General features: G+C 50.3%; 1 protein-coding gene across 1 annotated transcript; it reads right to left on the reverse strand.

Annotated features, from left to right (window-relative positions):
* Positions 1-894: 894 nt before the first annotated feature.
* On the reverse strand, positions 895-5,812 carry TMEM119 (transmembrane protein 119; the record flags this gene model as incomplete). Its single annotated transcript, XM_081338835.1, has 2 exons — positions 5,318-5,812; positions 895-1,849 (listed from the first exon to the last, which is right to left on the reverse strand). Exon 2 carries the CDS (start codon positions 1,819-1,821, stop codon positions 895-897), a length of 927 nt encoding a protein of 308 aa, XP_081194961.1. The 5' UTR covers positions 1,822-1,849; positions 5,318-5,812.
* Between the last annotated feature and the right edge of the window lie 6,556 nt (positions 5,813-12,368).

The raw sequence follows: 12,368 nt of genomic DNA on the forward strand, positions 1-12,368 counted from the left end.
GGAGAACTTGGAGTTAAGCATTCTTAACTGGGTTGAGTGGTGGGATCCATTGCATATTGTTGCCATTGCTCGGATGGAAACTGTACTTAAAAATCTCAAGTCAGATTGGCCATTTTGAAAACGTGTGGCTGTTAGTTTAGCTTTCAAAGCTGACACTAAGGAAAGTAAATGAATTAATCGTTGATATAAGGGACAACTAAGCAGAGCTGAGCCAAGATTTGCTTTAAAAGAAATATTAGTGTGAAATAACTTCAAGTTTGGCCCAAAGACGATCTCGTCAGCAGTGGGAAAAAAAGATCTGGAGGACTTCGTGGTTGATAGAAAGGGGAACCAATTAGCTCTGCACACAACTTTGCTCCAAAATTCAGGATTGATATAAATAAATGTTGACCCAAAGAGCCCACCTCAAAAATTATGTATGTCGGTGCAGATATGTTCTCCCCGAAAGTGGGAAAGTCCTTGAGGTCTATATTAGGATGGTTCCTCCAGAATAGCCCCAGAACCTTGGTGAAGAAGTTAAGTTCTATCTTACTTGCTCAGTGATATCTGGTTGAATGGCTACATTATGACATTACGGTCACTCAGCTTCTCCCCCACCCCCCAAGACGTGTCAAGCAATTCTCATCACCTCCCTGGGCATGTTGGCAGGGAATGATGGGAGTCAGGGTTTCCCACACCTGGAGGGCGCCAAGCTGGGCAAGTCTGCATAATGGAAGAAAGTCCATTAAAGCGAAACCAGAACAATGTAGAACTTTGGGGGGTTTCCTAGCATGGGAGGTGGTTAACTTGTCTTCTTTACAGGTAATGTAAAAGTCTGCTCTCTTCTAGTTGATAAACAGATCCCTGCAGATTTCACGTTATAAACTGTCCCCCCACTGATAGGAACGGACCCGTTCAGTTTTGGGACTCTTCTGTGGGGTCAAGAGTCAGTGGGATGCTGAGCTCCTCCTTCTCCTCCTCCCCCTGACCTTCTGAGATGGGCAGGGCAGATTTCTCGGTGGGAGGGGGTTCCTTGGACTCCTCAGGAGGAGATGGATGGGCCTCCAGCCCAGATGGGACCTCTTCTTTGGCCTCAGCTGCTTCCAAATTGTTTGGAGCTGATGTCTCTGAAGGCAAATCAGCTTCAGTTGGCAATTTTTCTTCTTCTTCTTCTTCTTCTTCTTCGTCTTCGTCTTCTTCTTTGGAGCTGCCATCCTCCACTCCTTCTTTTTTGGAGGCCCCTTCCTCTTTTCCCTCAACTGGTGGGTCTTCCGCGAGGGCACTTTTTCCATTCGCCACGACGACCTTGATTGGAGACTTGAGATTCTGGGCAGCAGCCAAGATGTCAGCCTGCAACTGTTTGGTGGAATCCACCGGCTCCTCTCGGTTGTCGTCAGAGGGCTTCTCAGGGACTTCGCTGAAGGCCTTGGAGCCCCCGGCCTTGTCGTTCTGGTCCACGTACTTCTTTTTTGGAAAGGACGACGGGTAATAGGCAGAGGCCTTGTGTTTCTGCTGTGTGATGACAGCTGCACACACAATGGAAAGGAAGATGAGGAGAAGGGAGCCCACCACAACGATCAAGAGCATGTACGTTTGGAAGAAGTCCACAATGCCGTCCAGGATGTTGAACGAGTGCGAGGTGCCATTGACCGAACTGACCACAAGGCTCCCCGAGGTGGGACTCACACTCAGCGTCACCCTGGCAGAGGAGGGGTCGGGGGAAGCCCCCTCACCGTCTCCGCTCCCCTCGCTGTCTTCCAGGACCAGGTTTTCGATTGATCTCGAGGCACAAAAGGGCACCATCAAGAGAAGAAGCGTGCAGAGATGACACGTGGCCGCCATGACAAGGCTCAAAGGACCAGACAAATGACTGAAAAAGACACAAGGGGTCTGTTATTCTTCACAGGGTTTTGAATCAAAGAAACCTTTTTTCTGGAAGGATTTCTCATTTCCACACCAAAAATAAGTTCAGAGCTAAAACAAGCCAGTCCGAAGAATTGCAATCGTGCATGAAAAGCAAATATTTGGGCCCCTCGGTCTATTTCCTGCCTGCCCAACCCCAAATGCCCATTTTACATTGTTCTCGTATAAAATCTATGAGCCTCCACCGACTGTAATCGTTTGTGTTGTTTTGTTCTTACTTGATTTCTTTTGTTGTCTGCAGTTCTGATTTGTGATGGCAATAAAAATATTCATTTATTCCAAAATCCACAGAACGATAAACCGACCTGAAGCTTCAGGTGTTGGGCAAAAGGGTGCAAAGCCTCCCCATTCCAGCTTGGGGTCCTTGGGGGACTCTGCCTTGGTTCTCAGCAGCCATCCCTGACCTGCAGAAGGCTAGAGGGGAGCGTCAAGAGGTTTCCAAGCTGAAGACCCTCACTCTCTACCCCAATTCCAAAGTGGCAGCTGGATAGGGAGTCCCGGGTCCCGGTTTAAGACATTTTCACAGGGGCAGAGAGATGCAGCAGTTAAATTTGGGTGTCTCTGCAATGGGGGACAAGTAAGTTATTCTGGTCTTCCCGAACTCAGAGCCAAGCCCGACACGGAGAACAGCTCTGTTCAGAACAGGAGAGGCAGAAGTTCTGGCCTGCAAAGGACTTTCTGTTTGGGAATCCGGGCGTCACTCCATGCCCGGAGTTGGTTTGCAGCCTCGGCTGCTCTCAATAATTATTGGGACGGTGGTGTTTAAGTATCCCGAATTGGCCTGAGCGGAGCACAGCTGGCAGCGGCAGAAATTCCTGAGCTTGGAGCCTCTCAACGGGAAGGGGGCTTTCCGGGCTGAGCAATGCCAGACAGCTCAAGAACGCCAACACCACCCTGCCGGGTGAGGTTTACGTTAGGCCCCATTAAGCTATCTGGTAGATCTAAACAAAGAGAGTTCAAGAAATGTCTCCATTCCTTCTCTCCTTCTCCCTCCCCCCTCTCTCTCTTCTTCTTCTTCTTCCTCTTTCTCTCTCTTCTTCCTCTTTCCCTCTCTCTCTCTTTTCTTCTTCCTCTCTCTCTCTTTCTCTCTCTTGATGACACACATCCTGGTCTTAATTTGGAAACACCCACAAGACCCAGCCTAGAATCCTCAGGAGTATCCTTCTGCACATGGCCAGAAGCTAAGCTTTCCTTGAGACTGTCCAGGCTTCCTTCCAAATTCCAGATGTTTTGCTAAAAGCAGCCAAATTGAAAGCCAATCCTTTCTCGGCCAGCTGAGGGCAACCCCCCCCTTTGCCAAGCCTGGAGCCGTCCTGCAGCCCCCAGAGTGGGTGGTCTAGCCATCTGGATGTCTGGGGGGCTGGAACACCTGGAGGGTCCTGGACGGGCTGCCAGATGTGATCGGTCCCACTTTACAGCAGTTGCACTGCTCTGCAGCACCCCTAAAATTTCAGCAGAGCAACGTTGTGGGTCATTGTGGATCAGAGGAGAACATCTGGAGGAGGCTTCGCCAGACCCCCCCTCCCCCCCAGGAGCCATCAGAGGGGATTTCCTTGAGGTCCACGGCCCAAATTTTGCCTGATCTCCGTCCTCTGTCTTTGAATGTTTTTTCTTAATAAGGGATGCTGAAATAAAACACCCTTCATCTCCCAGCCGCCTCCTTTTCTTTCCTGCCTCTCTTCCCCTCCCAAAGGGGCGTCCACATTTTTGGGGGTGGGGGGAACATCTCTGTGCCCTGCTCTTCTGGGATCAGAGGCGCAGCTCTCTGGCTCCCCAAGCGAGCTTCTTGCCCTGTCTGGCCTCCCAAATCCACTGTGTTCCCAGGGTGTGAAGCTGCAGGTTGGGGTGGGGTGGGGGGTCTGCCTTGCACCCCCTCCCCTGTTTAAGGATCTCCTCCTTCAAAGGAAGTCAGCTAGATGTTTCCGAGCAGCTCAGACACCACCGTCCCATGTCTGGTAGTCCCTGGTAGTCTGCTGCTGAGGGTGGAGGCTCTGCCCAGCTCTCCAAAACCTGATGTAAACACCAAGCGTAGAGTACCCCAATAGAAATTCAACTTTTTTATCCCCTGCTGCAGTATCTGGGAAGAAAGAGCCCCTCCGTTCCTCAGTCCTTGTTCCTGGGGATGCCTCCAGCCCCCCCCCCCCCCGCTTTGCACAGACTGCCCCCCTCCCTCCCTCCCTCCCTCCCTCCTCCAAAGCCCAACATATTCTCTAAACCCACTTCAGCTCTCTGTAATCTGAGCGCTCTCCGGCTCTCTTGGCAGGAACAAATTATCAAATGGCAATTAAATCAACAGGCCAGACTCCGCTCGGGAGAGCCAGCTGCAGAATCTGGACTGCAACAGGGGCTGTGTTTAATTCTACTTTATTTCAGGGGGGGCTCTCCTGTACTTTCTAGCCCCCCCGGCCCCCCCAGGAACACGTCCACCCAATCTGTACTTGGACTCAGTAAGTCCAGTCAATAACACAAAGGGAGAGAGAGAGATGATGCAATAGAATTTATGAACGTGCTACTTGAAAAGATAGGCAAATCCCTTTAAATTTGCCTCTTTTTAATATTTTAAATTCAGCAAAGTCAGAAGAAGGATGCAGTCGCTAAGGAAAGCAACAATAAAGGCTAACAGTAGAGGGTGGTTCTCTGCAGTGGTGTGGGGGGGTCTTCTCTCTTCCGGGCCCCCAGGCTCACCATGCAAAAGAGGAGACACCACAGGGCCTGGCTGTGAGTCAAGCGGAAGCACTTTGCACATGTACAGGAGAAAGGAAAACCCATAGGACCCCAGCATGGAACTATCAGTTGGTGTGGGGGGAGGGGGATGGAGATAAGCACCAGAAGCCTTGGACCCCCCAGACCTCCCCTCAAAAGTGTGTCTACCCCAACCCAAGCTTTGCAGCTTTGGGGAGGCAGATGGGTGCCTGTCATGCAGCTCCCAAGGGTTGGGCACACGAGAGCAAGAGAAGGCAGTGAATCTGCTGTTTGGGCATCAAAGCCAAACTTTGCAGTGGTGCAAATTGTGCCTAGAGGCAGACACAGCTTTGTCTCCCCCTTGATCTGCAGGGAGCCTCATTTGGTCTCTGAGGTCTACCGGATTACAGCATCCCTGAACATGCCCAGAGTGCCCGGCCCTCTCGCCTCTTCACGGTGGCAACGCTCCAGATGCAAAGGGGGACATTCTGCTGACTGTTGCTCACTTGCCCTCCCAGCTCTTTCTGAACCCCTGGAATTAAAACAGGGGCAGAGGCCGCCTCTCGCCACCCTCGCAGGGGTCTCAGAAAGTGCCAGGGGCTGCCTGGCAGGGGCGGGTGGCAGGATCCCATCAGAGTCCCCCATTGCCAGGGAGAAGAACAGAAAGACCCCAACCGAGCCGAGCCAGCTGGGCCCCCAAGCAGGAGAGGGGAGACGCCTGCCATGGACTCACCCGGGGCAAAGGCTGCTTCCTCCGGGGAAGACTCTCCTAGTTGGGGCGCCTGGATGGGCTCTGCTCTGCTCTGCTCTCTGCAGCCGTCCTGGGCAGCTCTGAGCCAGGCCAGCTTGTTTGCATTAAATCTGGTTTCATGTGGGAATGGGAGGGTAGGAAGAGGGAAGGGCAGGACAGCCCCAAGCAGCTCCCCTCTCTGTCCCTTCCCTCCTCTTTTCTTCTGGAGGCAGAGCCCCCTCCTCGCTGGGAGGGACCGTGCAAGGCACAAGGGGGTTTGGGGGGAGGAGATTCCTGTCCTGCACATCTTCCCAAAGGCAGAGATCCCAGAAATGACTCCCCCCCAAAAAAATCTTTCTTTCTTTCTTTCTTTCTTTCTTTCTTTCTTTCTTTCTTTCTTTCTTTCTTTCTTTCTTTCTTTCTTTCTTTCTTTCTTTCTTTCTTCTTTCTTTCTTTCTTTCTTTCTTTCTTTCTTTCTTTCTTTCTTTCTTTCTTTCCTTTCTTCCTTCCTTCCTTCCTTCCTTCCTTCCTATTTCATGTTTGTGACAGTTTTGGACGAGCCATCCGGAGGAAAAAGGAATGCTGGTTTGTTGTAACTTGGAACCGTTGCTCATCTTTCTCGGTTCCTGGCTGGAGACAGGCACTAACCAGGGTTCAAATGTAAATGCAAAAGTCGATGCAAAATTGATTTAAAGGCAGGAACCAGGTGTCAAGGGAAGGGGCAAAGAAGCCACTTTCTAAGTCCATAGCAAGTTCTGAATCCTCTTCCAAATTATTTGCCCCAGAAGAACATAGGTGCATCTGAGCATGTACTAAGTTTCTTCTCTTTCACAAACAGCCTGTTTGGTTTTCTCTTCACCTTGATTATCGTGTCTCACTGGCATTGCGCTAAGCTTTAGCATGTTGCAGAAACATGATTGTGAAAGAGGCCTGTTGTGGCTTATTCTACAATCCCTGGGCAAATTGCATAATTTAATTCAATTAGATGCCAGCAAATGAAATGAGGGTGCTACGTTTCTAGTCAGCGCAATGGAGGAACGTCAAATTATACAGCAAATCCCTCCTCTTCCAGAGTCCGTAATGGGTGGTTCTGCTGCACAACGCGCACACACACAGAGGTTTGTGGTTAAGGCATCTCCAGAGAACCATAGTTTTATTCCAGTCAAGCCTGCAAATGAAACTTGAAACCCTACTTTGCTCTGAGTTTCTTAAGGACCTCGGGAGAGCACCGGGAGGAGGCTGACAGAAGGAGGGCAAGGGAAGAGTTAAGTTTTAAAAATTATTTTTCCCTCTAAAATGCCTTATCAGGATCGTAAATACGTTGCTGTCACATCCTAAGAATTCTCACTGGCGGGCAGAAAGAATTCCAAGGCACGAACTCTTTTCTATGAGAAAGAAAAATCAAATGAAGCCAAGACTGGGAAAATATTTGCAAAGGTTTCTGCCTTTCAGTTTTCCTGGCTTTTTTTGCAGCTTCTTAAGGGCGCTGCAGCTGTAAGGAGAAGGAAAGCTCCGGGGCCGATTCAGAGAAGGGGAATCTCGGATTGTGGGAATCACACGGAGGACAAAGGTGTTGCGGAACCTGAAAGCTGCCAGGTCTTTATGACTCTAGGGCAGGTAGTCAAAATCACACCCTCCATGGACCAGGCTCCAGAGATCACCTGGGTGCGCAGCAGGAACAGGAGACAACACACACACACACGCACACACACACACACACACACACACACACACACACACACACAGAGTAAGAAAAAGATGCGTGCCCCGCCTGGAAATAACAGGGAGGTTGCAGAATATAGCACCCCAAGCCTGGCAACATTGGGAGTTATCATTCCGCTGGCATCCAGCGACTTCCCTGGAGGAAGCATGCTGGCTGGGGAATTCTGGGAGTCCAGACAGCTTAAAGTCGGCTGGGGAATTCTGGGAGTTGAAGTCCAGACAGCTTAAAATAACCAAGTTTGAGAAACACTGAACTAAGGGCTCGTCTCTCTTCAAAAGCCGCCTTTGCAATGGCCGAGCAGCAGGCTGGATGGCTTGCCACCCCACATGGGGGTACCTCCCAGGCTAAAACGATGCTGCCTGTGGCTTGGTGAGCCCCAAGGTCACCGTAGTTCTCTGCCACTCTCTAATTTAGCTCGGGCGGAGAGACCGTCCCTCCTGCAGCCCTGTGGAGACGCTGGAGCACAGGCCTAACCGGCAATTTAGCTGAATTCTCTGGCTAGGCTCTGCTTGTAATTTGGGCTATTTTTTTTTTTCCTCTCTCTCTCTCTCTCTCTTTCTCTCTCTCTCTGGTTTTCCCTCCCTCTCTTCCAGCTGAGTCAGCAGCTCCGTGCCCAGAGATTGCCAACTGCTAACCAGCTGCAAGGACAGTTTTTGTTGCGTAGCGTTTGCACACCTAAAGGAAATTATTTGACTCTCGAGAGTCTGCTGGCATCACCCCATTGCTTGCAAGTACTGGTAGCCTTTGACTCACTGCCTTTCATTTAGCAACTGTTTGAAGTTCACAACGGCACTCAGAAAAGTGACTTGCGAGCAGTCCTCGCCCTTACGACCATTGCAGCATTCCTCACTGTCACACAATCAAAACGGGAGCACTTGCAGCCGGCAGGTGTTTGGGATGGCCGCAGCATCCCAGGCGCAGGGGATAGCCATTCGCAATCCTCTCCACCTTGTCAGAAGAAACAGTTGGGGTTCCACCGTGATCCAGACCGCTGTGTTTGCAGACCTTAGCCTTTGATATGCAGATTAGGTCTGGGTAACTTAGTGGATTTGGGGGTTTGAGGAATTTTGCTAATTTTAGTTGATTCACTGAGTTTCAGCTTGACTGTCAATTACCTAGTGGGAGACACTGATCCTCAGACCTTTGTGGATTCTGTTAATATTTTAAGGGAAGATAGAAACAGTATAAAGAATAAAATATATTGGGATATAAAACTTCTCACGTTTTCCAACTCACAGATTTTATTAAAAGGCATCAGCTGCAGCTCCAAAAGACTTTTTAATAAAATTTGGGACTTGGAATAAGGGCCCTGACAGACTCCTGATGTTTTGCCCCCACAGATTAAGCTGGCTTTCCTCTTACAAGGACTAGAAGCATGTTTTGAAACCAGATGCCAAGATTAGGAGGAAACTAGGCTGAATGTTGGTCTCTCTGAAAGGCCGGAGGGAAGGGCTCTCCCCAGCCAAGGGCTGTTTTGAGGGCTTTTGATCTCGCGTGTTCCAGGACACACTGTCTTCTTCTGGGGCTTTCTGCACTCTGCGGATGGAGCCAGGAGACCGACTGTTGGGTCTACGGCGTTAATCTTGACTGTCTTCTCTTGGGTTATCTGCGGCCTTGGCTTTGACCAGAAAAATCAAGGCTGTTTGACTTTGCAAGCCAGAAGCAAGGAGAGGGAAGGAGAGTTAGAAAAAGAGGGAGAAGAAGTATCTGAGTGTCTTTTCACAATAATTGGTGGCTTTCCTAATTTGGAGTACCAAACAAGGCTGCCCTAAGAATACATAGAACTGAGTTCTGCATCTGCTGATCCAGAAAATCTTAGATTCTCCCCTTCTTAAACTGAGACCATCATTCCTGGCAGCCTTGAAAGCCTCCGTAACTCTTCTGGGCTAGGAAACCCTCCCAACGTCTCCACCATCCCAGAGATGGATGGGTAGATCTGAGCGGTTGCCCAGCACTCAAGGACCACGGGTGCCACAGGATCCAGGATCCTTAAGGTGGGTCCTGGGGAAGACCATCCTGCAACTTGCTTTGGAGACCCCACAAGGAGTGGGAATGGGATGCCTTCTTAGACCCTATCTGTGTCCCAAATGGACAAAGCTACAGTCACCTGAGTATCAAGATGAAGCCTTTTGGGATGGATCCAGCTTTGACCACAGCTGGCAGAACAAACCAGGCTCCCATTGGTGCAAATGAAGCTGACCCTTGGAACAGTTTGCCCTGTGCCCCATCCAGGGCCTGACCCTACCCCAGGCGGTTAAAGGAATGAGCCCTTTGGGGCAACGCCTTGTCAGTCTGGAGCTTGGAGAGCTAGAAGGGCCAAGTGTGCAAAGCAGGGAAGGCAGCGCTGGCTTTGCAGGTGGGGGCCAGTTCAGTGAACACAAGACATGCACACACACAAACACTTCTTTCTTTGGAAGTGGGCTGCAGAAACGGAGTCTTTTGGCTGAAGCTCAATGGAGAGCTGGTCCAGGAGAGCCGGCCTGGGCCTTGTGGGCATCAGGAATGCCTCTGATGTGTCCGAGGTTGGCTCTGCAGGGTTTCATTGTGGCCACCAGGGGGGCCCACCCATGCCGCCCAAACGCCCACCTTGAGGGAGGAGTACTCTTCCCCAACCACTCCGTCCCCAGCACAATTTGGTCTCCGTGGAGCTCTGCAGCTTTGCACGTGGCGATGAAGGAGGAGGTGGAAAGCCCCAGGGCTTTGTTGAAAGAAAACCACCCTGGGGGGAACTGCAGGCCCTTTTTCCCCCAGGAGGCAGTGGGGCCTGTCCTCCATGAGGGCCAGCAAGTTGCAGTGTCCGGAAGAGTGCAAATGAAGAGCCCAGAACTATCTGCATAGGGGCACGGCCTGGCTTGGGGGTCAGGGGACAGATTCCCGGACTTCTTTGGGGCAGGACTGGGTATTCCCAGCATCCGCCAGCTCTCAAGTTCCCACCCCAGTTTGCGTGCAAATTAAATCCAGTTGCTTCCATCATGAACCGCTGGGTGGAAAGCACCCCCAGCTCATGTCCGGCCTTTCTCCGCTTGGATTTTTCACTGGCAAAAATCCCAGTGACGACTCCATCGGTGGCTGGGCAGAAAGAGGTGCCGCAAGCAGCATTCCCTGGCAGCAGAGCTCAAGCAGGACTCTGTGCCTCTCAGGATGGGAGAGCTGATTCATCCTGACGGAATGAAGGCTTACGTTCCCAACTGGGACGTCAAGGGAGAATTAGCCTCAGAGGGATAAATCCCAAAGGCAGGAGGAATGGAGAGGTGGAGAATGTGTGCCAGGGTCACAGCCTTGGGGGAAAGGGCTCTGGGTCTCCTTGGGATGGGCTGGCACCGGGCATCCTCACTCAGCATCAATGGTAGAAGGGCGGGCAGCTTCTGGGCAGGCTGAATTGGCAAGGGAGCCCAGAGAAGGAAGACTGGCAACAGAAGCATTGGCACCCTTGCAGATCCCCTCCTTCCAAACCAGCCTTATTTGGAGAAAGTGTGCCCACAGAGGGCATCAGGAGGGGCACAAAAGGCTGAAAGAAGCCATGGGTGGGATCAGAACTACTAACTGACTAATTTAGAAGCTTCAGCTCAGTGTGGCAATCTGTGGAGGACGGATGTTTCCTGCTCCAATCGCTTCCGTTTCCCGTTTCTCTTCTTTAACCTTTTGCATCCAAGGCACGTGGATGTTGGCACCGGCTATCTCTGCCAAGGAAGTGCCCCACTCAGATAAATGCCTGGAAAATGATGCCCGCTTGTATTGTACCTCAGGGAAGAAAATGCAGAATGCCAGGGTAAAGTAAACACTTTTTAAAAAAATAACGGATGTTGATCCTCAGCGACTCTTTCTCTCAGTTTGCAATGCCTCACCTGGACCCTTTTCCTGAGCTTTTCCTCTGCCAATTTCCACACTCTTGGCAGTTCACAAAAAGGGGCACCGGCCTGTAGATGCTCCAGAGGGAAGGAGGGGGGGCCACAAGATCCAGGATCCACACGGCCTCTTTACAAAGAAGACTCTGTGCCAGCACTAATGGGGGTTTAGGCTGGAGCACATCTGGTTTGAATTGCAGAGCAGGGATAAATCAACAACAGACAAGCGGGGAGGAGACAGGAGCTAGCAAGGAAAGACGGGACAAGGAGAGCAACACAGTCCTTGGATCCTCAAGACAAAGCAGACGCCTCCCCTCGCAATTGCAACAGCAGTCAGCATTTGGGGCAAAGAGAGCTGGCAGGCAGACAGAAAGAGCTTGATGCTGGGCTTTTCTTGACAGGCGGGTGGAAGCAATAATGGATCAAATTCCAGTGATTTATGATGGATAGATTCCCCCCCATGCCAGCGCTCGCCAACTTTGCTCGGGCTGAGAATAACGCTTAAAGGCAAAATTCCTGCACGTTTTGGTCCTAGTATGTCTATATCCCCCTTGCATTCAGTGTAGTGTCAAATGTGCTTCTAAATTGATGCACAGTTGAAGTGTTTTGTGTGCGTCCACGTCTATAGAGCTCTGGCTGTGTGTTTAAAATATATCAACATCTGCAAATATCAATAAATAGGATATAAATAGGGAGATTGAAATACCAGGTCTAAAGTGATGTTTACACTTCTCTGTGTTTCTGATGGTCTTTCTTCCTGGTTTGGGGCGCCCTCCTGTGGCAAAGAGGAGTGTTGCCATTTACTGTATTGTGGGGCTTTCCGTGTTCTTCAAATGCTTCTCCCAAAATGTTAGGAGTCAAGGATGCGTCACAACTCCAAGGAGCATTTCAGGCTGGGAAGCAACAGGAGGGCTATGGTGCAAAATCTGAGCAACCCATCTGGGAATTTTTCAGTGCTTTCAAAAGGTATTAAACATTTCTTTAAAAAAAAAGTTCCTCCAGTTAATCTAAAAAAATAATAATCCAGAAGTGGATGAGGTATGTGGCATTTCTAACATATTTGCAAGTGAAGGGTTCTCCCCAGATTCTAGAACATATTCAAGCAAAAGAAGACAATTGCACAATAAAAGATTTGTCTGTAAACACCCCTGAAATTTCACAATCCAAGTCAAAAACCTTTTTATCCGATGCTAGAACAGGAAAAAAGTGTTTCCATTATGAACATCTGAGGTTGGACAGCACTGAGGTAGATTTCAGTTTTGTAGGATTCTATTCATAAACCAACAACTCGTCAGGAGCCAAAAGTCCGTCCCTTCCTTCCTTCCTTCCTTCCTTCCTTCCTTCCTTCCTTCCTTCCTTCCTTCCTTCCTTCCTTCCTCCCTCCCTCCCTCCCTCCCTCCCTCCCTCCCTTCTCTCAAAGGGGCTCTTTTGAAAGCTGCAATTTTCTCTCTCCCTTAAAGGCAGCCCAGCTTCTGCCTCTCTGGGT

The sequence above is a fragment of the Vipera berus genome (assembly GCF_964194415.1).
Source record: "Vipera berus genome assembly, chromosome: 14".
Lineage (NCBI taxonomy): Eukaryota > Metazoa > Chordata > Lepidosauria > Squamata > Viperidae > Vipera > Vipera berus.